This window comes from Emys orbicularis, chromosome 14 (assembly GCF_028017835.1).
Source record: "Emys orbicularis isolate rEmyOrb1 chromosome 14, rEmyOrb1.hap1, whole genome shotgun sequence".
NCBI lineage: Eukaryota > Metazoa > Chordata > Testudines > Emydidae > Emys > Emys orbicularis.
The window spans coordinates 326,883-351,387 of NC_088696.1; the positions used below are offsets into that span (position 1 = coordinate 326,883).

The 24,505-nt window shown below is 46.2% G+C and overlaps 1 protein-coding gene across 1 annotated transcript in view; it reads right to left on the minus strand.

Moving 5' to 3' along the window:
* Positions 1–5,002: 5,002 nt before the first annotated feature.
* Positions 5,003–24,505, minus strand: part of ADAT1 (adenosine deaminase tRNA specific 1) — a 45,420-nt gene continuing 25,917 nt past the window's right edge. The window contains exons 7-10 of the mRNA XM_065416562.1: positions 23,848–23,993; positions 21,152–21,251; positions 14,731–14,817; positions 5,003–5,842 (exon numbers count right to left, since the gene is read on the minus strand). Of these exons, the coding sequence (XP_065272634.1) occupies positions 5,710–5,842; positions 14,731–14,817; positions 21,152–21,251; positions 23,848–23,993 (466 nt within the window). The 3' untranslated portion in view covers positions 5,003–5,709. The remainder of the gene's footprint in view (positions 5,843–14,730; positions 14,818–21,151; positions 21,252–23,847; positions 23,994–24,505) is intronic.

A 24,505-nucleotide genomic window follows, 5' to 3' on the forward strand; every position in this document is an offset into this window, starting at 1 on the left:
GCTAGTCACCTAAGTACAATCATGTCCACGGTCCTAGGTACGTACTTGGGTGGCTAGCTCAAGCTGCCACCTGTACCACTGTGGCCACACTGCTATTTTTAGCTCACAAGCTCAACCAAGCAGTGCATGTATGGCTACCTGAGCGGTGAATTACACCTTCCAGCTGTGCTGTAGACATACTCTAAAGCAGGGGTGAAAGTGGGTGGGTACGGTGTACTGGTAAGAAACTGGTACCGGCCCGTACCCAGCCAACGTTAAAGTGCTGCCACAGTGCTTTAACATCATTGCCCCTTTTGCGCCCCCCCCCAGGCCACTGACCCGGGGAGAGTGGGGGGGAAAGGCAGCTGCCCCGGGGCTGGTGATTTAAAAGGGGCTGGGGCTCCTGACTACTGCCGCCGCCACCACAGCAGCAGCCGGAGCCCCGGGCCCTTTTAAATTGCCACTGGAGCCCCAGGCGGTGCAGGCCAGGCAGCACAGATGGGCTGGCTGGGGGAGGCTGACCCCAGCTCTGCCCCTTCTGCCCGAGGCCCCACCCCTTCCAGAGGCCCAGAGCTGGGCCTCCATACCGGTAAGAATTTAATATTACTTTCACCCCTGCTCTAAACGTAAACAGGCTCTGAGACAAGTAAGTGGGGTTGAAATAGTTTTGATCTTCACTTTCTCTTTACAATGGTGCACAAGGGCCTTGGGGAACCAGGACTGAATCACAGCACTGGCCTTCGGCAATCAGGGCCCACCCTTTGCGCAAACCCAGAACAAACGGAATTAATCATGCAATAAGCTTTCAACTTCCTCATCACTGGGTTCACACTGCTACACTGCTTCTATATACTCAGGCTACACAGGGTAGAACAAGGAGAATGTGTGCTGCCAAGTAAAGAGGAGGAAGCCTCTAGTTATGTGCCAGGGGCGCTCATGCTATAATGGGTAGGGCAGATAGCTACATGGCAAGAATTGAGTTATTGGAGAATTGGCATCTCTCTTAATATAGTATAGTAGGAAATCACTAACCATAATACTTCAGGCTGCAAACAGAACCCTGATTTTTTTTTTTTTTTTAATTAACACTATGGTGCTAGTGAGGTTTTTTTTTTGTTTTTTTTAAATGTGCCAGGGTCAACGTGGCGGTTATCATGGTGAGCCTTTACCATTAAAAAGGAGCTTTGTATCCTTTAAACTGAAACACTGCACCATTTGTCCATAGGCAAAACTAGGCTCTGGCTAGTTAGGACATAAATTGAAGCAGCTGATTACATAATTCAGAAACATGATTCACTGGTTTATCACTTAGCCTTCCTTGAAAATTTTAAATACACCCTAGTAATACAGAGGCACAGCTACCCAAACCTTGAAAGGAACAAGCTTTAACCACAATAGCATGACAGGCTGAAATGACTTTGGAATTTCCCTCATGAATATCTGAAAAACAAGTGATGACTTTATTTCTTCTACCATTAGCTCACAGATTACTGGCCAGTCTAGACTCAGCAGCCCGGAGTCATGAGGAAAGAACTGCACAAGAAAGACTGCAGCAAAGGAATGAGAAAGGGCTCCATAAAGGTCTCTTTATATTGTATCAAGAGGTGGATACATGTAGGTTGGCAGCATAACAGAGCGAACGATTTTTTTTACTGCACATCCCTGCTTTTGGTAGAGCCATTCTCACTTATAGAATGGAAAAAAGTGACTGAGCCAGGATGTTTGGCTCCCACATGACTCCTTCCCCCACCCCATTCCCTCTTTTTTTTTAAACCCTTCAGTATTGGCAGTGGCAGCTCAGCTTATGCACTGGAGAATGCAGAAAGGGTGTAAAACAAGAACTTTTTCAGGACTTCTTGTAACCCGCATCCCCTCCCTCATGCCTGGAGCTCTTCTCTCCACCCTGTTCGCCCCTTTGACAGGGTCTCCCCTACCAGGAACTGTGCTCGCCTCTATTCCCTACTTCCCCCATTCTCCCCTGCCACCAGGGGTTGTCCCTTCTCCCCATGTTACATGCACTGTATACACCCCCTTCCCTGGGTTCCCTATGCCCCCCTGAGGTTGTATGCACCTCCCCAATTCCCCAACATGCCAGGGGCTCTGTGTGCACACATTCCATTCCTTCCCCCCACTTATTCTCCATTCTTTCCTTTCTGTTTCAGGATGTCAACATTTTAAACTGTATTGGCAGGCTAGACAGTACTGAGGGTGCTGTTATGGGGAAATGTCTTCATGGTTCTCTCTGGTTCTGTGAGCTATAGCCAATTACAGAGAAGCGTTAAGCTGATAGCTCTGTTAACCAGATGCCACGAGACTGTCCCCCTCCCCTTTTTCACCAAAATCAGTAGGGATCTATCCCCCAGCCTCAACAATTACTTAACATTTTGGAGCTGATCGGATGTGATGTTCAACCCTTTTTTCTCATGAGAGAGAGAAATGCCATTAAATTGAGTGACAAGGGATATGAGGGAATACCTTTTATTAGACCAACTTCTGTTGGTGAAAGAAACGAGCTTGCAAAGTTCCTCTCTTTCACCAACAGAAATTGGTCTAAAAAAAGATATTCCCTCACCCCCCTTGTCTCTCTAATATCCTGGGACCAACATTCCTGCAACAACACTGCAAACATTAAATTGTGTGTAAGGCCTCACAAGCTCAGCCAAGGAGTCTTTCAAGTGCTGTTTTGTTTGGTGTTTTAATTCTTGCCTTCTGGCGTGGGTTCACTAACAACTCATCTAGGCTGCAGCATGTCTGACTCTCTCATTGTCCCCATCCCAAAAGTTTTAATGACACTGGGCAGAAGCCCCAAAGCTGCTGGCTCCCCCGCCACGCCTTAGTAGAAGCAGGCACACTAGCTCATTGTACAAAGGCACAGGGAAAGCTTAGGAAAGAGTTAAAAAAAACCTACGTCTCCCAACTGCTGATCTAAAAGCTAGACTGGCTGCAGTACAAATAGCCTTATACAACTTGTTCTAACATTACAGCTGGAGAGGAAATGGAAACATTCCAGTCTGGTTTGCAAGTTCACTGGAGACCTTGTTTATGAATAACAAAGGGGGAAACAAGCACATTCAGAAGATCTGGTTTACGCTGGCTACATGGTATCTCACAAGACTTTAGGAAAGGGAGGAGGTAATGAGTTTGAAAATGTACTGGTTTGTTTTATATTAGTGTATTATAGTGCACTAACTGCTAAGACCTGCTGCTTCGCCATCTCAAGCAACCATACCCTCTTCCTAGATGCTTCACATTCCTGCAGTTCACCCCAACCCCAAAATATACTGGGATCTGGCTTGACCTCCAGCTGCTGGTTCCTTACACAAGTTCTAGATATCAGCTTCTTTACCCCTACACTGGCTCAGTTCTTTCAAGAGGGGCTGGGATGTTGATGCTGGCTATGAAACGTGTGGGAGGAGACAGATTAGACTCAGGCTGTCTCCTCCTCCAGCTTTATCACTTCCTACAGGAAACCATAATTTAGCCACTGTGTGAACCAAAAGGATTGTCAAGGAAGGCAATAGGCTTAGCTCCATTTCTCCCTCCTATGCATTAGAGCAGGATACAGCTGCCATCGCTCTGCTCAATGTTTTTGTAAAATGTAGGCTACAGCAGGACAGACGTCTGAGAGAACAGTGGCTCTTGGGTGATTATATAATCTCAGTCTTGGACTTAAGGAAGACAATATGTCCATGTGAACTGTCAACTGCCCAGATGGAAGAATCTGGGTAGACCACACAACACTTCTAGTTTGACTAGGACATTTTCCACCAGCCTTAGACTGTTCTGCCATGCTGATGTCATCTAATAATATTTTGCTTAGACCCATCTATTAAAGCAAAACCTGTCAGGGACTGTATACTGCTACCAGAAGCCTCTCCAGCTTCTACCAGGCTCAGTTAACACATGGCATAAGCCAAATGGTAACATTATAACATGAGGCCCTTACTGATACAACCAAGATCTGTTTTCCCAAGGAGAAATGGTGAATAAAAGGCTTGGGTGTCTCAGTGTTAGTATTTCTGTCATGTATCTGTTGGCTTAGACTTCATAGTGTCTTATCTCACTGAAAATTGTTTTTAATGGAAATATGGCATCCTTTCTGCTCTCTGATTCAGATTTTTTTTAAAAACCTTCCCCACTGTAAAATGCAGAGGCTTTTATGGAACGATCTGGATATAAAAAAATAAAATGACTAATTAAAAGCCCCATTTTTACCCAACTCATCAAATTATCTCTCATCAGTAGGGTGACTAGATACCTTGGTCCTCTGGGATTGGTCTTGGTCTTGGCTTGGAGGTATGAGAGAACAGATAGTGCCAAGCCAACAGGTTTGGGTGCTGTATCTTTTCCACAGCAGAACAAAAGGCTGGCTTCCTACTTTCATCTCCCTTGTCAAAGATATCAGAGTTTGTAGTAGATGGATCAGGAGTTCCCCATCTCATATGCTGTGATAAATGAAGGGGGGGTAGCTCCCTATTATGGACACCCAGCCAGCCAGCTAGCTATAAAATCCCTCTGAGTAGCTGTTCTCTACTTGCTTTACCTGTAAAGGTTAAAAAGTCCACAGGTAAAAAGAAAGGAGTGGGCACCTGACCAAAAGAGCCAATGGGATGGCTAGAACTTTTAAAAATTGAAACAAGACTCCCCTTTGTTGTCTGTGGTTGTTCTCCGGAGAGAGGAGACACACAGCTGCAATGCTATAAGCTGCTTTAAGCCAGGTATGAGAAATCATCAGATCATACCTATAATTACTTATTTGAACCCCCCCAAATATGTAAGTAGATCAGAAAATGTCTACAAAGATGTGATTAGGGTTATTTCCTTTATTTCTGTAAGGCTTGGGGAATCTTCTCTGTGCTAACCCCAAATGCTTTTGTTTGCTTGTAACTTTTGAGCTGAACCCCCAAGAAAGCTATTTTGGGTGCTTAATTTTTGGAAGTGCTCCTTTAAAATCTAGCAAAAGCCTAAGTTCGAGATGTGTTTTTTTCTTTTTTGTTTTTAATAAAATTTACCTTTTTTAAGAACAGAATTGGATCTTTGGTGTCCTAAGAGGTTTGTGCATATGCTGTTTAATTAGCTAGTGGCAACAGCTAATTTCCTTTGTTTTCTTTCTCAGCTCTTCCCCGGGGGGGAGAAAGGGCTTGAGAGTACCTCACAGGGAGGAATTCCCAAGTGCTCCTTGCTGGATCAAGGGGGTTTTTGCATTTGGGTGGTGGCAGCATTTACCAAGCCAAGGTCAGAGAAAAGCTGTAACCCTGGGAGTGTAATACAAGCCTGGAGTGGCACGTATTAATTTTTAAAATCCTTGCAGGCCCCCACCTTCTGCACTCAAAGTGCCAGAGTGGGGATTCAGCCTTGACATATGCCATGGTAAATATAGCTCAGAAGTGACCACCCAAGACCACTGGGGTCTAATTTATATTTCATAAAGAATGACAAACAAGCAGCCATAACAAGTTCCCTTTTCTATCCCCCTCCCTCAGGCTCAGACTTTTAAAGGTATTGAGGTGTTGCTGTGCTCAGCCTAAATCCCACGCTCCCTTGGAAAATGGGATTTAGTCTCCTAAGTCAGTGAGGCATTGCAATGACTCAAATCCCTTTAAACAGCTGGGCCTTAGAGACAAGGTCCTGGCTTCAACTGACAGCCAGAATTTGGCCCACATTCTAAAGTACCATCTCCCACTCTGTGGCTGAAGGCTCCATCAATGCTGGGCTCACACAGCTGCCATTTTATGTAAACTGCAGGTAATCCTTGGTATTCTTGACCCAGGCTCCTAGGGCCTGGCTACGCAGCACTTTCCAGGCTTCTTGATAGTTTGCTGCAGCTTCCTTGTACTCCCAGTAGGTCTCCAACTTCTTCTCCCTGATAGGAAATGCACCACAACAATGGACAGATTTCAGTTTTTTTTATTAACAGGAGGTTAACCTTTCCTTTTTGAACAAACACCCAACCCTGTGAGAGGCCAGTCTGCACTGCACTGACTGCTCTTCCTGACACACTTGGCAAACAGGCAGGCATATAAATACTAATCTGCAAGAGTTTTGTGGGAATAAATGGAAAGAGATGAAAAGGCCTACTGCCATTCTACCTCAGACCCATGGATCTAGCAGACAGACTAGGCCTCTACTGGCTAATTATACCCTTCTCCCTAAGATACAGTGTACTATTAGTGGTGGTACCACTGTGATGGCTGCATTTCAGAGGGCAGGAAGGGGATCCTTGGATATAATCTGTAATTCTGTAAAGTACTCAGCTACTTGGGAAAAAGCATTTTGTAAATTACAAAAACGTAATTTTCTCTCTGTTGATACTCACACCTTCTTGCCAACTGTTGGGAATGGGCCACATCCACTCTGACTGGATTGGCCTCGTTAGCACTGACCCCCCATTTGGTAAGGCAACTCCCATCTTTTCATGTGCTGTAATATATATATGTGCCTACTGTATTTTTCACTCCATGCATCTGATGAACTGGGTTTTAGCCCACAAAAGCTTATGCCCAAATGTGTTAATCTCTAAGGTGCCACAAGGACTCCTCATTGTTTATGTAAATCAGTGTTATACGAGAAATGCTCACGTGATCGGCAGGCAGGAAAAGAGATGATCTATTCTCCTGCAGCCCCAGGCAAATCTCTGAAAAAATCTGACACATTGGCACGTGCATGTATTCAACACCTACTCTTCTCCACAACACAAAAGCCACACCTTTGATCCATTATTCAGTTTCAAACTTTACTTTCAAGTCTTCATCCATACTTGAGATCACAAATCTAGTTAGTAAAGGTAACTGTGTTAACATAATGTACTAGGACATAGTACCACAAGGACATTCTGATTAAAAAATTAGAACTATACTAAATAAACGCAATGTACATAAGTGGATTCAAAACTGGCTGACAGACCTTCAAAACTTAATTGTTAATGGGGAATTGCCCTCAAATTGGGGTGCATCCAATAGAGTCCTCCAGGGATCTGGTTTTGGGCCTGTTTATCTAATATCTTTATCAATGCTCTGGAAGAAAATATAAAATCATTGCTAGTACAGGTGATAGACTGCTGAAGCAATAAATAATGATGAAGACAGAGCAGTCATACAGAATGATCTTGACTGCTTGGTAAGATGGACCCATTCAAACAAAATGCAAGGTCATGAATCTAGGGACAAAAAATGCAGGCCATACCTACAGACTGGGGGAACAATACTCTGGAAAGAAGTGACAGTGTGAGAGTGCAGGAGTACTATGCTTGTTAACTTCAGCTAAGCTTCTCCCTCCTCTTGCATTTGTGCTTCTGTTTAAATGAAAGTTTACAAGCAAGTCTTAAAAAATTTACCCAGACCTACTAGTCAAAGGACTAAGCCCGCCAGCCATGATGAAAGATACCTATGCTGCCATATCTCCAAGGCCTCATACCCTGCAATTTAAAGGAATTAGTAATCAGAGTCCCTGGAGCAAACAAGCTCTCCACAGGAGATGTGTTGCAATTAAATACAGCGTGCATACAGATCCCCCAGGTGAGAGGCGGAGAGGGGAAGAGAAAGGAGAGTACAGTTGAAGAGATAGGTGAACCAGGATGGCATGGAGTCCCAAAGACCAAGAAATAGATGCTGTTAGGGAGGAGGGACTGATCAATCATCATAAGTAGCAGAAAGACCTGGGAACAGACAAGGGACCCATGAACTTGGCCCAGAGAAGGCAGTTGGTGACTTTGGAAAAAGATGTGTCAATAGAGTAAAGGGGGCAGCTTGCAAGGGATCAAGAAGAGAATCAGAGAAATGAAGGCAGGAACTTAGGAGGCAAAGTGGGGAGGAGGAAGAGAAGATGGACTGATGGCTGTAAGAAAGTGGAGTCTTGGGAGCGTTAGGTAGGGGATACCAGAATGCACTTGAACGCAGAAGAAAAGGAGTTGGTGAGGCAGAGACGGGATCGGTGAGAAAGGCAGTAAACAAATGAGAGTGAGGAGGGATGGTTTGACAGCTTGGAAATCAATAGAAAAAGTCCACTCTGAATCAGAGCCCAGAGCGAAGGAAGAGAATATGTTGTGAAGGTGGCATGAAGGGGAAGCGGAGGGGGAATAGCGGTTTGAAGTTACCTGCTATAGTATTTTGGTTGGTAGCAGGAAAGCAGCAGGGCAGGCTGAGTGGAGAGCTAGGTCCCCCTGCTGTACACACTAAGCTTGCACAGCCTGTATCAGAGACACTCGTATCTGTGTGTCTGCTGAACTGTGCCACAAGGAGAAGTCCAGAGACAGAAAATGACAAAGGACAAAAATGCCACAGGAAATTACAAAACCACAGGAATCCTGAAAAGGTTTGAGGTGAAAGAGTGTTATGTAAGCACCACATAGCCAGCCTTCCAATCACGCAGCAGCACGCCCTCAATGCACCACACAAACCCAGCTCCTACCACCCCAGTTATGAAGTCACGTTGGACAAACAACTGAAGTAGAGATCCCCATTCAATGCTGTGGCTAAAAGGGCAAATCCTTGGATGTTTAAAACATGTACATATCCAGCAGAAGTCGGGAGGTGGTATTGCCTCTCTCAACTCAAATAATGTTTCCACTTTTCATGTCCACACTTCAAAAAGATGTTGAAAAACTAGAGAGGGCTCAGAGGAGGAACAAAAATGATTCAAGGTCTAAAAAAAAAATCCCAGGAAGAGATTTAAAGACTTCAATCTGTTCAGCTCATCAAATAGAAGGTTATGGGACAACTTGATCACAGTCTAGAAGTATCTACATGGGGAGAAGATTTTTCAGGGATCTTTGAGCCTTCTGACAAAAGCATAAATGAGATCCAATAGGGGGAAGTTGAAAAATCCTAACTGGAAATAAGACTTTTTTCCCAACAGTTGGGATATTTAACCTTTGGAACAGATTAACAATGGATGTGATAGCTTCATCATCACTTGGAATCTTGAAATCAAGATTAGAGGTCTCTTTCTAACATATATGATCTAGAGTTCAACCAGAAGTTATAGGTTTGATGCAGCAGTGGTGGACGGAGTTCTATGGCCTGTGGTATTATATGCAGGTCAGACTAGATGATCCGAATGGTCCCTTCCGGCCTAAAAACTTATGCATTGCTTTCTTTAGTAACATAATGAAATTCCCACTAGGTAAGAGCTGCTGCTTTTAGTAAAAGTCTCTATACACAAAGCAAATACAGCACAGGAAGCAGACATGCAAGCTGTTCACATGGCCCCCACTCCCCATGGGCCTTCGCTGTGACCTGAAGGGAGAAGCTTTTAACCCTTGACTTCTCTCTGCTGACACTAGTGCCTTTACTGGCAATTAGTAACAGCTACAATAGTGGGTTTTGTGATGTGGACACCTGTGCACTAGGGAATGCACTGAGACCCACCTAATCATTTCGCAGATACCAAACAGTGGTTAATTATCACCACTGGTTTCTGTCTGTGCCAACACCTCTATCCCTCGCCCACATAGAGAACCGATACCACTTAGCCAGGTAGGTCCGTCGCGTGGAGGGTTTCCTACTCTCCAGCAGGACCCTTCTCACATCCTCAGAACATCTCCCTTCCTCCTCATTCAACCACGGAGCAGCCACGCTGTCAAGTGGAGCGGGGCCAGGTTGGGGTGGAGGAGACGACCTTCCTCCTGGGAGAGGAGGTCTGGGCGGAGCGGCAGCCTGCAAGGGGGGGCCACTAAGAGTTGCAGTAGGGTCCCGTACCAACGTTGACGGGCCCAGTCCGGGGCTATGAGGATAATCCTCGCCCCGTCTGACTTCACCTTCTGTAGGACCCTGCCTATTGGGGGAAGGGCGGGAAGGCGTACAACAGGGGCCCTGACCATGGGAGCAGGAATGCATCTGACATCACCCCATCACCCTCTCCCGCCCTGGAACAGAACCGGGGACACAGGTGATTCTGGGCGGTGGCGAACAGGTCTACCTGGGGAGTACCCCACTGTAGGAAGATCCACCTGGCCACCTCCCTGTGCAGGGACCACTCGTGATGTTGGGAGAATACCCTGCTCAGGCGGTCCGCGAGCGTGTTGCTCTTGCCGGGCAGGTAAAAGGCCCGCAGGAAGATGTTGTGGGCTATACAGAACTCCCACAGGAGCTGGGCTTCCTGGCATAAGGCCCGGGAACGCGTGCCCCCTTGCTTGTTGACGTAATATATGGCGGTCGTGTTGTCCGTGAGGACTCTGACCACCCTCCCTTGTATGTGCTGGTGAAATGCCACGCACGCCAGGCGCCACGGCCCTGAGCTCCCTGACATTTATGTGCAGGGTCAGTTCCTTGGGTGACCACATACCCTGGGTCCTGAAGCCCCCCACATGGGCTCCCCATCTCAGGTCTGAGGCATCCGACACTAGATCTAGTGAGGGAGGGGGCTCTCGGAAGGGAATACCCTGAAGCATGTTCCTCGGGAGGGACCACCATTGCAGGTCTGCCACCACCGTTGGTGGCACCATGACGACCTTGTCCAGGCCGTCCCTGGCCTGGGAGTAACGGGAGGCCAACCAGAGCTGAAGGGGCCTCATCCTACCCCTGGCATGTCACACCACAGAGGTGCATGCTGCCATATGGCCCAGGATTTGAAGGCACACCCGTGCCGTAGTTACCGGAAAGGCCGTGACCGAGGCGATGAGAGCTTTGAGCATCTCAAATCTGTCCCGTGGGAGGGAGGCCGTGGCCACCCGGGAATCTAACAGCGCTCCTATGAAGTTTATGCCCTGAACCGGGGCTAACGTGGATTTCTCCTCGTTTACCACTAGGCCTAGAGCTGCGCAGGTGTTTAGCAGGAAGTTCATCTGCTCCTGCACCTGAGACCGAGACTTGCCCTTGAGCAGCCAGTCGTCGAGGTAGGGGAAGATCTGCAGCCCTTTCCTCCTGAGGTGGGCCGCCACCACCGCCATACACTTTGTAAAGTCCCTGGGGGCAGTAGAAAGGCCAAAGGGGAGGATCGTAAACTGGTAGTGGTCCTGACCCACCAGGAAACGGAGGAAGCGCCTGTGACCCTCGAAAATGTGGGTGTGAAAATACGCATCCTGGAGGTCCAGAGCCGTAAACCAATCCCCCCGGGTCTAGGGATGGAATAATAGAGGCCAGGGACACCATGCGGAATTTGCAACGAACCAGGAACTGGTTGAGATTCCGCAGATCGAGGATGGACCGGAGCCCGCCCTTTGCCTTCGGGATGAGGAAATACCTGGAGTAAAATCTCTTGCCCTGGAATTCCCGAGGTACCCTCTCCACAGCTCCCAGGGAGAGGAGGCGCTCTACCTCCTGGCCTAGAAGGAGGGCATGCTCCGGGTCCCCGGCCGGCTCCCGGGACGGAGGATGGTGGGGAGGGGGCAAAACGAACTGCAACCTGTACCCTTGGGAGATGGTGCTGAGGACCCATCGATCCGACGTTATACAGGACCATTGCTGTCGGAAGGCAGATAAACGGTTGGCAAAACTCAACTTTATTAACTGGGGGGGGGGTTCCCTGGCAACAGGCCTGGCAACAGGCCCGGTGACCCCCCGCAACGAGTCAAAAACGCCTCTTCCCTGGCCTTTTGCCCTTCGAGGGGCCAGGCCGTGGGGCCGAACGGGATTGGCTTTGGGATCGACGCCTCTGCTCCCTCTGCCTTTTAGGCGGGGGCTCGTATCTGCCCCGAGCCGGAGGAGTGGAGGTTTGAGGCCTGGGCTTATCCTTGGTGGGCGGGACATACAGGCATAGCGTCTGCAGGGTGGTGCGGGAATCCTTCATCCCATGCAGACGCATGTCTGTCTGGTCCGCGAACAGGGCCCTCCCGTCGAATGGCAGGTCCTGCATGATGGACTGGGACTCCACGGACAGCCCCGACAGCAAGAGCCATGACGCCCTCCGCATGGAGATGGCCGAAGCCATCGAACGGGCCGTTGTGTCCGCCGAATCAGAAGCCGCCTGGAGAGCTGCTTTGGCCGCCGCCGCACCCTCGTCAACCAAGGCCCGGAACTCCTTCCTGTCCTTGTCCTGAATGAGGGGTTCAAACTTTGGGAGGGACCCCCACAGATTAAAATCATAGCGGCTCAGTAGCGCCTGGTGGTTAGCCACTCTGAGCTGGAAATTCGCCGAGGAATAAACCTTTTTTTCCAAAGTTATCAAGTCTCCGAGCGTCCTTGTCCTTGAGTATGGGCGCGGGCTGGCCATGCCGCTCACGGTGGTGAACGGACTCTACCACCAGAGAGTTCGGAGCCGGGTGGGTATAGAGGTATTCATCCCCCTTTGCGGGCACAAAATACTTCCTCTCGGCCTTCTTAGAAATGGGCCCCAGGGAGGCCGGGGTCTGCCAAAGGCCAGTGGAAATATTGACCACCCCATGGTGCAGAGGAAGGGCCACACGGCCCGGTGCCGAAGAGGTCAGGACATTGAAGAAAGTATCCGAGGATTCCTCCATCTCCTCAGCCTGGAGCTGGACGTTCGACGCCACCCTTCTAAGTAGCTCCTGGTGAGCCTTAAAGTCCTCCTGAGAGACGAGAGGTGGCACCGCAATGGACTCGTCCGACGCCGAGGAGGCAGCTGGCACGGTGCCTTCAACGTCCGGCGGCACTGGCGGCTCGAACTCCGGACCCGGGCCCGGGGTCGGTGCCGGTGGTTCGGTGCCCGCGACCTGGTCACGGTGCCGAGGCGGAGACGCCGAGTGGGCCTGAGAGGCTCCAGCCACGGAGCGGGGTCTTGGCGGTGCGGGTGCTTGGGGCCACGGTGCCCACTGGCACCATTGTCCTTGCCAGGGAACCCCCTGCCACTGAGACGCGTGGGGGCCCAGCAGAGCCGCTTGGTCCTGCGGTGCGGAGCGGCCCGGAGAAGGGCGGCTGGGCGCCGACGCTGAGGTCCTGGATGACTGCACTGTGCCGTACGATCAACTGGAACGGTCCCGGTCATGACGTCTCCTGCCCCGAGATTTTGACCTCGATGACGAGGACAGGTAGATCTCCGAGGAGCTGTCTCTCAACTCCCTTCGGCGACCGTGGCTACGATGCCGCGGTGCCGGGGACTCCCGGGACGCACTCCGAGCGCGGCGTCTATCGCGGTGGGCGCTGGCGTAAGAATGCTGGTGCCGTTGGCGCCAAGACCTGTTCCTCTCACTCTGGCTCGAAGAGGAGCGGCGTCGCCTCTTGTCCCGGTATCTACGGTCCCTGCGATCAGAGGAGTCAAACTCACTCCCAGAAGACCCGGCCCGCAGGGTGGAAGTGTGTCGCGGGCTTCGGGCCGGCCCTTCAACCCGGGAAGGCACCTTGATCTCGGACACGTCCGGGGAGGGCTGATGTGCGCCCAAGGGCGGCTTCCCTCGGGACTGGGGGCCCAACTGAAGTGGCGCTCCCGGCACTGGTAGGGCTAAGATGTCACGCGCGGCTTGGGCTGCCTCTGGCGTCAAAGGCATCCGCACTTTGGGAGATGCTTGCGCGGACGGGACCGGACTACTCCACTCAGCCCGAGTTGGAGGTCTAGGTCCCGACGGGGATTGTGGGCTGCCCAGCTCGGGTCTGGCCTCACCCCGTTCTTTCTCCCGGCGCCGTTGAGTCTTTCCCTGCTTCTTAGCTAGGGACGGTGCCGACTAGTAGACGGTGCCTCACTACGCACCGAAGACGCGGTGCCCGGCGTGGGGTCACCTTGTGGAACCCAGCGCACAGTCAACCTTGTGGAACGCAGCGCACAGTCAACTTGTGGAACTCCTTACCTGAGGAGGTTGTGAAGGCTAGGACTATAACAATGTTTAAAAGGGGACTGGATAAATTCATGGTGGCTAAGTCCATAAATGGCTATTAGCCAGGATGGGTAAGAATGGTGTCCCTAGCCTCTGTTCGTCAGAGGATGGAGATGGATGGCAGGAGAGAGATCACTTGATCATTGCCTGTTAGGTTCACTCCCCCTGGGGCACCTGGCATTGGCCACTGTCGGTAGACAGATACTGGGCTAGATGGACCTTTGGTCTGACCCAGTACGGCCTTTCTTATGTTCTTATGTTCTTATGGGTCGGGTCGACGCGCCGGTGCCGGGACTAGTGCTGACTCCATCAGAAGTGCCCGGAGTCAGATCTCACGCTCTCGTTTTGTCCGGGGCTTGAAAGAGCGGCAGATTTTGCAACGCTCACTAATGTGAGCCTCGCCCAGACAGCGAAGACACTGGGAGTGCAAATCGCTTCTGGGCACAGAATTGCGACAAGAGTCGCACGACTTGAAGCCTGGGCCACGGGGCATGCCCCGAGCCAGGCAAAGAACTAGAGAAAGTGTTCACACTCGAACTGGATACCACTAAGGATAGAAGCACTGCAGTCAAGGCTGGAGCAGAAGTTCCGACTACCTTCACTGGCGGCAAGAAGGGACCGAGGGTGGGGGGAGCACGCAGCCCCCTTTATGGCGTGATATAGAGGCGCCACTCCAGGGGTCGCAGCAGTGCTCCCCCACTACGGGTACTGCTAAGAGGAAAACTTCCGGCACCGGTGCACGTGGCAAGCACGCACACCTATAGTGGAATACACATGAGCAATCACTCGAAGAAGAACTTTTTCATATCATGGTCTCACTTGAATACAAGAGGTACCATTACTGCTAACTCCAATTGGGTAACAGATGTAAGAAAGCACATACTGCATTTGCCAATATCCAAATGTTGTAGCCTTAAAAAGTCATATTTTAATGCTGATCCCAGCAGAAATAAAATTTCATTATATTGGCAGCCTCTGGTTTCATCAGAGCCATTCTTAGGATCTGTTGAGATTCTCCTTATAACCAATCAGAAAGAGTAATTCCTCACCTGAGAGATTCTGGCAGATTCTCCTGTGAAATACTAGCCACCAGCCTTTGGAATACATGGAAAAGTTCCACCTTACAGATCCGGGACCTAATAGGAAGAGGAAACTGAATTCAAATCATCAGCTGTAGGATAAATAAAACAGCAGTTTTGCTGTGGACACCTGTCTCATTAGGCCTACAGCAATGATAGATAATTTGCTTCTTCCCTCAATTATAAATGCTTTGCCTAGGATAATCTTACAAATGACTAGCCACCTCCCAGAGTCTTGTACATCTAGAATTGCTCTCAGGGAGAAGAAGAGGATGACACAAGAAAGGAACTTTTAAACAAATGCACTTTTGTTTGTAAAACCTTAAAGAGTTTTGCAGATGAGGTTGATATGTTGGAGAAAATGGTCCCCTGCTTCCATTCTATGCCTTGTGGAGGTGACAGTAACTAACTTCACTTACTGGAAAAGTCTGGTTAGTTATAAACACTATCTTGTATGAATTTTTTTAGGGCGTTTACAAAGTTATTCCCTGTTCAAACCACAAAATGGTGGTAATTTTATAAATATTTAGAAAGAGGCCATAAAGATAAAATACAACTACAATTAACAGTTCTGTAGGTTTCTGAGATAATTTAGAATTGGTTTTCTAATTATAGTTTTAAATTTTCAAATAATGAGTTTGCTAGAGAAGTGAAAGGAGTGAAATGATGAGAAAGGAAGGGTCATGGAAAGCCAAAAGGGAGAGGTAATCATTCATAGAATCACCGTAGAACAGCCGTAGGCTAGTGTACCCTGACAAAGACAGCAGTGGGATACTACAGAAAAGTGAATCAGAATTTTGTATCAGGAGCATTTTCTGGCCTCTCTCTTTCTGGCTGTGTTCAGCAGTGGCATGGGAATTTGGAATGGTATGCTTACCTTTACAATTCACATTAGCACAGCCCAGACAAAGACCCTTTGTTAATTTCTTGAATGATGTAAAGGGATCCGTAATGATTTAACTTCTGCTGCTCCATCCGAGCTCCCCACTCTCCTTTCCCTTCACTTGAAGTGATACACTGATAAAGAGCTACATTGTCCAAGAAGCAAGCTGTAAAGCCATCCTAGCCAGTACTATGTCAGACTGCAGAGGGGACATTTCAATATCCCCACAGCATCCTGTGCAAGAGACTGTGCCCCTGCCAGCCCACATCCATCTCAGAGACGAGGGGCTCAGCACCAAACATCAAGCAAGAGAACAACCCACAAGACTTTGACAGAACTGCCAACAATTACATTATTTAGCATGAATAAAAACCCTCAATAAGACAGATGGGGACAAAGGGGAAGGGGATAAAAATCCTGCCCTGCCTCACAGGGGTGCCAGGCAGACACACTCATTACTGGCTGCGAGGCACTCGGACGGTATAGTGGTGCGACATCAAAAGGCCCATCAGTAAATAAGGAAAGTGAGTGCCATTTGAAAATGATGATTTATAAGGAAGGCCTAGAAGGTGGAGTTTGTTAAATAGTTTTTTTCCTGACAATTTTTTAACCTTAGAAATAGCAGGAATATCAAGTCTTCTCTTCCCTGTTTTTGCCAGAAGACTTTTTGGAGAACCCAGGAAAATAGAATGGGAAATGCCTTCAGCCTTAAATGAATGCTTAGAATATTGAGCCTTTAACAAAGATATTTTATTCTGTTTAGTGGTTTAGTTAATTTTTATTAACAAAAGCCAAAAAAAAAAAAAAAAAAAAAAAAAAGACTGTATAAAACTGCTTCCTCCTTCAGTTAATCAGGTTTCACTTCCTTGCTATCTGTTATGTCGTAATCCTAAATGCCATAAAGAGCCAATTATATAATTTTAGCAATAATAGTGATCCATAAAGTCTTCCAGGAAAAACAGTAGACAAGACATGAATTTTTAATGTAACAAACTAAGCCTTTACGTTAGAAAATAAACTTTTGAGCTTTAGTCACAAAGAAAGAAAAGGGTATACACCCCTTTGCAGGTCAATCAACACTGGATTTTTTTTTTCAAATGTGTTAAATTAGTGCAAATGAAGAGAGTCCTACTTAGCCACAGAACAGATATAGTATGGAGCACAGTCTTGTAAGCTTCCCTCACATCATCCATCAGCTCACCCGTTCAGGATGAGAGGTTAATTCAACCTCCATAGTCCATTCAGTTCTTGGCCTCTCTGGTCTGACTTTATTGCAATTATATAAAGTGCACTTATCCACAGTTCTAGGAGCAGGTATTATTATTTAACATGTTTATTACGGCAGTGCCTAAGGGCCCACCAAGAACAGGACCAGGCGCTGTACAAATACAGAGTAGCAGACAGTCCCTGCCCTGAAGAACTTACAGTGTAACTAGACCAGACAGACACAGGGTGGGGGAAGGAATAGAACACACCAGCAGAGTGAGCAATGTGATGACAGCAAACAGCATGCTAGTTCCACTTTTGGGGAGGAACGGGGAGGAAGGCAGATAGGGGGGCTACTTAAGAGGAGATAAGCTAAAGGGAAAGAAAAGGGAAGGGGAATGAGGGGGACAGGGCAGGGGAGAAGAGGGTCAGAGGGTCAGATGTAGAGTGAAGATGAGGTGAGGAGACTGAGGGAGGGATGGAACAAGCAGCCAATCAGCACAGAGCAGGAAGAGTCCAATGAAAATTGCAGAAAGATCTAAGGATCCATAGGTCCAAAAGGTTCCTGGTTCTGCTCCCATGGGCTAGTGTCTCTGGCTGGTACCTCTCACTGTACAAACAAACAATTTGTACAAAATGTACAAACAATTTACAAAAATACTTATAAAAATCAAATAGGATCATCTATATTAATTAATATTCTCCCAAATACCACACTTAAGTTATAAAGCTCTTGGTCCTCCTGTTCCTAGAGAGGAGCTGGAAACATTGTACAGTGGGCTTTTAATAAAGGTAAACAGCAGTTCTAAGTCAAGGAGATTTTTCTCCTACTCTCCTTCCGTAAGACTAAATCTAGGATTCTCCTCCCCATCACCTCGCTCACTACTGCTCAGTTCCCAGCTGATTGGAAAACAGACAGGCCATGCAAGGCACCAGTTAATGGACTGGTGATGTGGACACCTGACTACAGTACCAGAACACGGCCAAGACCGCCAACTATTTTCCCATTTATCTGCCTGGTGGGTTTTGCCTACATGCTCAGGGTCTAACTGATCACGATATTTGGGATCAGGAAGGAATTTTCCTCCAGGTCAGATTGGCTGAGACCCTGGGGGCTTTTCGACTTCCTCTGCAGCCTCAGTCACAGGTCACGTGCAGGTTTAAACTAGTGTAAATGGTGAATTCTCTACAACTTTAAGTCTTTAAACCATGATTTGAAGACTTCAGTAACTCGGTTAGAAGTCTATTTCAGGCGTGGGTGAGGTTCTGTGGCCTGCACTGTACAGGAGGTCAGACTAGATTATCATGATGGTCCCTTCTAACCTTAAAGTCTATGAGTCTACTTTCAAACAGGCTACTGAACAAGCTACAACTTTTGGTCATCACTCACCTGAACTGGAATTGAACCAGCAACCCACAGGCAAAAGTCTCTATATCCCATCATCAATTCTGAGCTATCACATCCCAACTTATCAGCATTTTCGATATGTCAATCCCCAGACACGTTCATATTACAGAAACCAGCAGTCTCGTCCACAGTGGTGCAATTTTTCAAAAGTTTTTCAAAGAGACATTATTAAGGGCACAAGAGCAAACTATCACACTGCATAGGAAAGATAGGAAGTATGGCAAGAGACCAACCTGGCTTAACCAGGAGATCTTCAATGATCTAAAACTCAAAAAGAGTCCTACAAAAAGTGGAAACTCGGTCAAATTACAAAGGATGAATATAAACAAACAACACAAGTATGTAGGGACAAAATTAAAATAGCCAAGGAACAAAACGAGATCAAACTAGCTAGGGACATAAAAGGAAACAAGAAAACGTTCTACAAATACATTAGAATCAAGAGGAAGACCAAGGACAGAGTAGGCCGGATACTCAATGAGGGAGAAAAGACAATAACAGAAAATGTGGAAATGGCAGAGGGGCTTAATGACTTCTTTGTTTCGGTTTTCACCAAGAAGGGTGGTGGCAATTGGTCATCTAACATGGTGACTCCCAGTGAAAATGAGGTAGGATCAGAGTCTAAAATAGGGAAAGAACAAGTCAAAAATTACTTAGACAAGTTAGATATCTTCAAATCACCAGGGCCTGATGAAATGCATCCTAGAATACTCAAGGAGCTGACTGAGGAGATATCTGAGCCATTAGCAATTATCTTTGAAAAATCATGGAAGATGGGAGACATTCCAGAAGACTGGAAAAGGGCAAATATAGTGCCTATCTATAAAAAGGGAAACAAGGACAACCCGGGGAATTACAGACCAGTCAGTTTAACTTCTGTACCCATGTCAAACCAACCTGATAGCTTTCTTTGACAGGGTAACAAGCCTTGTAGATAGGGGTGAAGCGGTAGATGTGGTATATCTTGACTTTAGTAAGGTTTTTGATACTGACTCGCATGACCTTCTCATAAACAAACAAAGGAAATACAACCTAGATTCAGCTACTATAAGGTGGGTGCAAAATTGGTTGGAAAATCGTTCCCAGAGAGTAATCATCAGTGGTTCACAGACATGCTGGAAGGGCATAACGAGTGGGGTCCCATGGGGATCGGTTCTGGGTCCGGTTCTGTTCAATATCTTCATCAATGATTTAGATAATGGCATACAGAGTACACTTATAAAGTTTGCGGATGATACCAAGCTGGGAGGGATTGCAAGTGCTTTGGAGGATAGGATTAAAATTCAAAATGATCTGGACAAACTGGAGAAATGGTCTGAAGTAAATAGGATAAATTTAATAAGGACAAATGCAAAGTACTCCACTTAGGAAGGAACAATCAGTTGCACACATACAAAATGGAAAATGACTGCCTAGGTAGGAGTACTGCAGAAAGGGATCTGGGGGTCATAGTGGATCACAAGCTAAATATGAGTCAACAGTGTAATGCTGTTGCAAAAAAAGCAAACATAATTCTGGGATGTGTTAGCAGGAGTATTGTAAGCAAGACACAAGAAGTAATTCTTCCACTCTACTCCACGCTGATTAGGCCTCAACTGGAGTATTGTGTCCAGTTCTGGGTGCCACATTTCAGGAAATATATGGAGAAATTGGAGAAAGTCCAGAGAAGAGCAACAAAAATGATTAAAGGTCTAGAAAACATGACCTATGAGGGAAGATAGAAAAAACTGGGTTTGTTTAGTCTGGAAAAGAGAAGACTGAGAGGGGACATGATAATAGTTTTCAAATACATAAAAGGTTGTTACAAGGAGAGGGAGAAAAATTGTTGTTCTTAACCTCTGAGGATAGGACAAGAAGCAATGGGCTTAAATTGCAGCAAGGGCAGTTTAGATTGGACATTAGGAAAAACTTCCTAACTGTGAGAGTGGTTAAGCACTGGAATAAATGGCCTAGGGAGGCTGTGGGATCTCCATCATTGGGGATTTTTAAGAGCAGGTTGGACAAACACCTGTCAGGGATGGTCTAGATAATACTTAGTCCTGCCTTGAGTGCAGGGGACTGGACTAGATGACCTCTCGAGATCCCTTCCAGTTCTATGATTCTGGGATAATACCATAGGAAATTTTTCATTCCAAACTGGTCAGGACAGGACAAAACAGCAATCTCTTCTAAAAAGTACAGCTTTGAGGACAGAGGCCAGCTTCCATTTTTGACATGTTAATGACCACAGAAGAGCAAGTGTCATGGGAAAAAGTAAGACAGAAGTGCTAGAAATAAACCACAAGTGTTCCAGCTTCCAATAAAGGGATTACACTTCACACAAAGCAGGCAGAAATAAGATTTGCAGCCTGCAAGGGAAAACACACATCTCAAACAAGTGCAACCAAAGAAATCAATTACTCCAACAATAAAGGAAGCACTGGAACAATCCTCACCGAAAAGGGGGTGGCCACATGTGAAAATTCTATCAAATAACAGGCTCATCTCCTACCCAATAACCAGGATGGAGGCCACTGCCTTCTGCTAGGCAGAGAATGACAATTTAGTCTACATCATCAACAAAAGATTCTGGTTTCATTTAAAAATATCCCCCCCTTGCTTTAATTATTAGAAAAATTCTATTAGGCAAAGGTAACAAGAAACATCCCAGTGAAGGGGCTAAGCCTATAAACACACAGATTCAACCTGCCCCGCCCCTACTCTCTATTCTGTGCAGTAGGAGCATGGTCTGGGATGGAACAAACGTGGGGATTTCTTCCCCATCACATTACCCCCTAATGATGCCCGCAGTCCCTACGCACCACACTCTATGTCAAAGTAAAACAGAGAGGGGAACATACATTGATAAGGATACACTCCCAGAGGGACATCACAAGCCCTTACTACTACCACACCTGGTCTGGCGACTTCCGATTCCTTTCTTTGTTGTTCCCTGCTTGAAGCCATTTGAGGTGACATCTAGAGGTTGCTCAGGGACAGCACTCCAGCTGATAGCTGGGGAAAAAAAGATCATGAACAAGGAGATTCTCAGCAGAAAATCACAACTCTCAATACTGCAAAACAAAAGGGTTTGTGATAACAATATACCACTACCCAGACTAATTCAGGTAAACTTAAATGAACATGCCACTAGCATTGTAATCTTTCCAGTCCCATCAGGGATGAGTCTGGAGTTTCATATAGAAACATTTTGATTAAACATTCCTTCCTTTCCCAATAACCCACTAGACTCCTGAAACAGACAAAAAATTAGAGATGGCAAAGACCAATCAAGTCATCTGGGGCAGATTTTCAAAGGTATATAAGAACCTAAAGATGCTGACAGGCACCTAGTGGGATTTTCAGAAGCATCTATTTACATCTTTAGACACCTAAATACCTTTAACACCTGGCCAGTAGTCTCTCTTCTCCACAAGGCAGGAGAGTTCCCTTCAATACATTCTGTCATGTTTTGGCCAAATATATTTTAAGTGACCCAGACAACAAGGCTTCCCCTTGCTTTGCTTGAGATATTAGATTGCGGAATATTCCATCTCATGGCAAAAGTTTTGCATACTAGTCAGCTTATATTCTTGCTGCTGCCTCCCCCCACCCTAAACAATCCCTCAACCTTTTTCACACTTATACCTTTCAACTATCGGTAGACATATCCTTAAAAGTTATATCAGAAATTAGCGAATGAATAAAGGCTCAGTAGAAGAGCAGGGAAGAGCTGATATTTATCTATCCCTCTCCCCTATACTTTGTCTGTTTCTACTCATCCTAGATTGTAAGGTCTCTGGTACCAGGACTATATATTCTTATATGGGTTGAAAGTGCCTAGCACTGTGTGAGTGCTATTGTAATATAAATACATAAAAAACACTAACAATAATGTACCCAATTTATCATTGCATAGACTAACTACAGCTCCTTTACTCTCTCCTTACAAATCTCTACAGCCTCATGATAAGTTATTTTTGTTCGTCTCTGAATTCCCTCTTTTTTTCGGTCTTCCTGGTAACATGGCACAGGTGCAGTTGTATCAAGCAGCATATGGAGAACCCACTGCCGTTCAGCTCCATGATGCAATGCCTCTGTGGGAGCAGCTCAAAATTGCAGTGGTTTTTTAGCTGCTGTATTGCACTGCAAAAAATTCTAGTCTGATTTGTAGTCCACTCCCACCTTGGGTCTCTTTCAGCATTATTGCTTCTAAGGTTCCTCTTGTACCTGTGTTTCAGATTATCTTTTCCCAGATGAATCAGCTGCATTTTTCCAAGAGAAATCTCATTTTGTTATTTCCTGGAAATGTTTCTAATCTCTCTCTGTTTTAGTTATTTCGAGTCCTTATCACCACAGTAGCTAAATATATTCCTCATTGGCATTTGCAATATCCTCCAATTTAGTGAATGTTATTAATATACTGTTTCTTTCCCATTCTACCCTACCAATGAAGTTGCTAAATAAGATCAGTCCTAACACAGAAATCTTTGGCAACCAAATGGCCAGAGGTGGTTTGTACAGTGCTGGCATGTCTTCAGCCCGTGAAGGACCTATTGCCACACCCAGAGTCTCTTTTCAGGTCAGTTTTATTTTCTAAACACAAGTAAAAAACAAAACAGTTCCCCAGCCCACGCTGGGCTACAGCTCCCAGGGGATTTTCCCTTTGCTTATCTCAGTCCCTCCTGCAGGATTCTTCCTTGCTCTTTTAACTGACCACCACCTCCCAGGGCTTGCCCCTCTCCCCTAACTCCGAAAAGGTTCCCCACGGCCTCCCCTCCCAGCAGACTCTCTGCTGTGCTCCCACTTCCTTACTGACAACCTCTCTCTTTATAGCCCCAGATGCTGCCCTGCCCTCTTAACTGGCCAAACTGGGAGCACCTGGACCTGCTTATTTAAGCACGCATCCAACCTGTGACATGGCTATTATTTTGTTTACAATCCTTCCACCAGTTTTCTTCATGTGTCAGTATTCCTAGGCACATCTCCATTAAACATTCCAAGTCAATTTTCAGCTAAGACAGAGAAGTACATGGTAGCAGATGGTACAGGTGTATCCCACAGATGGAGAGAAACTGCATATTACACATGTGGTGGTGACATCCATGTAATACTTTGCAAAGGCATGAGAATAAACTGTGAAACCACGCAATGACCTGCTTAACTCACTCACTGCCACTGATAAATAAGGCAGACATCCCAGACTCATGCCAATAAAACTTTTACATCATACTATTTTGTACTATCTCTCTCTATATATAGGAATCGCTAGCTGGTGTGGATCTGATCCAGTATGGCAATTCCTGCATTCCTACACCAACGAGAATGCATAACTAACTGAAACAAGGACATAGTCTTATTGATGTAAATTCCTCAGGGCACTGACCAAGTCTTTTACACATTCTGTGAAGTGTCTTCAGCACACTTCAGGAGCTGTATGAATAATTTAATATTAATCATAATTACTAATGATGATGAAGTCTTGGCATAAAAGCGGTCTCTTGCTACATAAAACCCTAAAGAGATAATGCTTCAGGAAAAATAGACCAAAGTCATGCCATTTACTCTTTGGTCTCTGTAGGTATTTAAGGAATTGGTCCAAGTCACTCACCTGCACCACAAGGAACAAGCTTTGCTTTGCCATTAGCATGACCTGTCTGAATTGCATGGCGGCTATGTTTAAACTGAAGATTTGACTGCAACATTTTCACCTCCTGAACATGGAAACCATCAGGTAAAAATGAGATGTGCTGACACCTACAGTAGATATGGAGAAATGCAAGTCACTGAAAGTGATCCTTCAGCAGACTCCCAGTTATAACCCTGCAACCTCCACTTAATGAAACTGAAATGCTATGAAGTCAGAACAGATACAAGGAAATACTTTACCAAGCAACTTTTGTTTGATCTGTGGAACTCTGTGCCTCATGACATTGCTGAACCAAATAGCTTAGTAAAGCCTTATCTATACTAGAAAATTTCACCAATTTCATTTTAAAAGAGATCTAATTAAATTGGTGCAAACTCCTAATGTAGACAACTTAAGGTAAATCAAATAAGCAAGAGTTAAAAAGTTCAAATATGCAAAATTTGCATCAGTTAGCTATCCTTGGAGACTAGGCATCCACCACTTGCATTGACAGACTATTCCACAATCTAATACAAACAACTTCCTAGTTAGGAGCTGTATCACATATTCTCGGAATAAAACCAGGAGTAATATAATTAAATTAAGAAAAGGACAAACCATATTCCTTATTTTAACATCT